The 1,204-nt window shown below is 41.0% G+C and overlaps 1 protein-coding gene across 1 annotated transcript in view; it reads left to right on the top strand.

The window, feature by feature from the left end:
* Window positions 1-677: 677 nt before the first annotated feature.
* lrrk1 (leucine-rich repeat kinase 1) overlaps window positions 678-1,204 on the top strand; it is a 39,277-nt gene continuing 38,750 nt past the window's right edge. Inside the window, exon 1 of the mRNA XM_037697228.1 lies at window positions 678-796. Coding sequence (XP_037553156.1) covers window positions 727-796 — 70 coding nt within the window. The 5' untranslated portion in view covers window positions 678-726. The remainder of the gene's footprint in view (window positions 797-1,204) is intronic.

Here is a 1,204-nt window from a genome sequence, read left to right on the forward strand (position 1 = left end):
AATTATTGTTTAATGTTGGGATGATTGTATTCGATCAAACATTCTCTTCTGTCACCAGCATCATCTAAACCAGGAGTGGGCATCAAGGCCACTGAGACTGTTGGATCTGAAATTTGGGATAATTATATTATTTGGAATATTGATGTTGTACTGTTACTACTTGTTTTGGTTTTCCAGCAACAAAAGAAAAACAGCCTCAGTGACTCTTGTTTCTTAGAGACGTTCCTGTTCCTGATAATCTGCAATTGTGTTATAGCAGGTAGACCATTGAGTTAGGACTTACACTCAGTCGTTGGTGAACAACTGTGGACCGAACACACGTCCTTGTAGAACCTCAAACTCAGTCGTCGTTGAACATCAGTGGGCCAAAGACACGGCCTTGTAGAACCTTACGTGCTGGTTTATCACCTAAAACAGTTATTGTTAAAATGTTATTAGAAATAATTTAAAAATAATTTTTAAGTGATGTCAATCTCCTCAGGTTTTTAACCAATTTGAAACGCTTGTGTAAGCTGCGGCATTGAACATTTATGGTTAGGTTTTGAGTTGTTGATGGTGATTGATGTGTTTTATCTGGGATGTATCTGGCGTCTTGAGTTGGTTGTGTTTTTGTGGGATCTGGTTCTTAATTATTTTTGCTTTATTTCCTGTGCAGGTCATTCTGCCCCTCTCTTCAGAGGACCTGTTCTCCAGCTGTGGTGATCCCGAACACCATCTCCAGTTGGAATGTCTTACTGGTATGTTGGTGTTTCCCAGGATCCTGGAGAACTTCCTAGCAGCATGGAGCAGAAAGACAGTGAGTGTCTTCAGCTTTAAAGGGTCTCACTCTGGTTGTCATGTTTTAGTTCCCAGCTTCAGAACAAACACTGACCTCAAACTGAAACGTGTGTGAAACACCTAAATTTACCAAAAAGAGAAGTGAAACTCTGAGAGTCTGTTGCTGCCTGCATGGGTGACGAACTGAACACAGAAGTTGTTCTGGCAGCAGTCGGGCTGAGGCAGATGTATTTCCTCAAACTGACAGTTTTAAATATTCTTCGGTAATTCTGCATCCATTTAGTTCAACAGGAAAAAAACAAATGTCAAATGTAGTTTTTAGACCATGTCCAGAAATGTAGTCCAGACTGAGGCTTGGACAGAGTCAGACCTACAGACTGTGTGTTGGACAGAGTCAGACCTTCAGACTGTGTGTTGGACAGAGTCA

This window comes from Nematolebias whitei, chromosome 2 (assembly GCF_014905685.2).
Source record: "Nematolebias whitei isolate Nwh7 chromosome 2, NemWhi1, whole genome shotgun sequence".
NCBI classification, from domain to species: domain Eukaryota; kingdom Metazoa; phylum Chordata; class Actinopteri; order Cyprinodontiformes; family Rivulidae; genus Nematolebias; species Nematolebias whitei.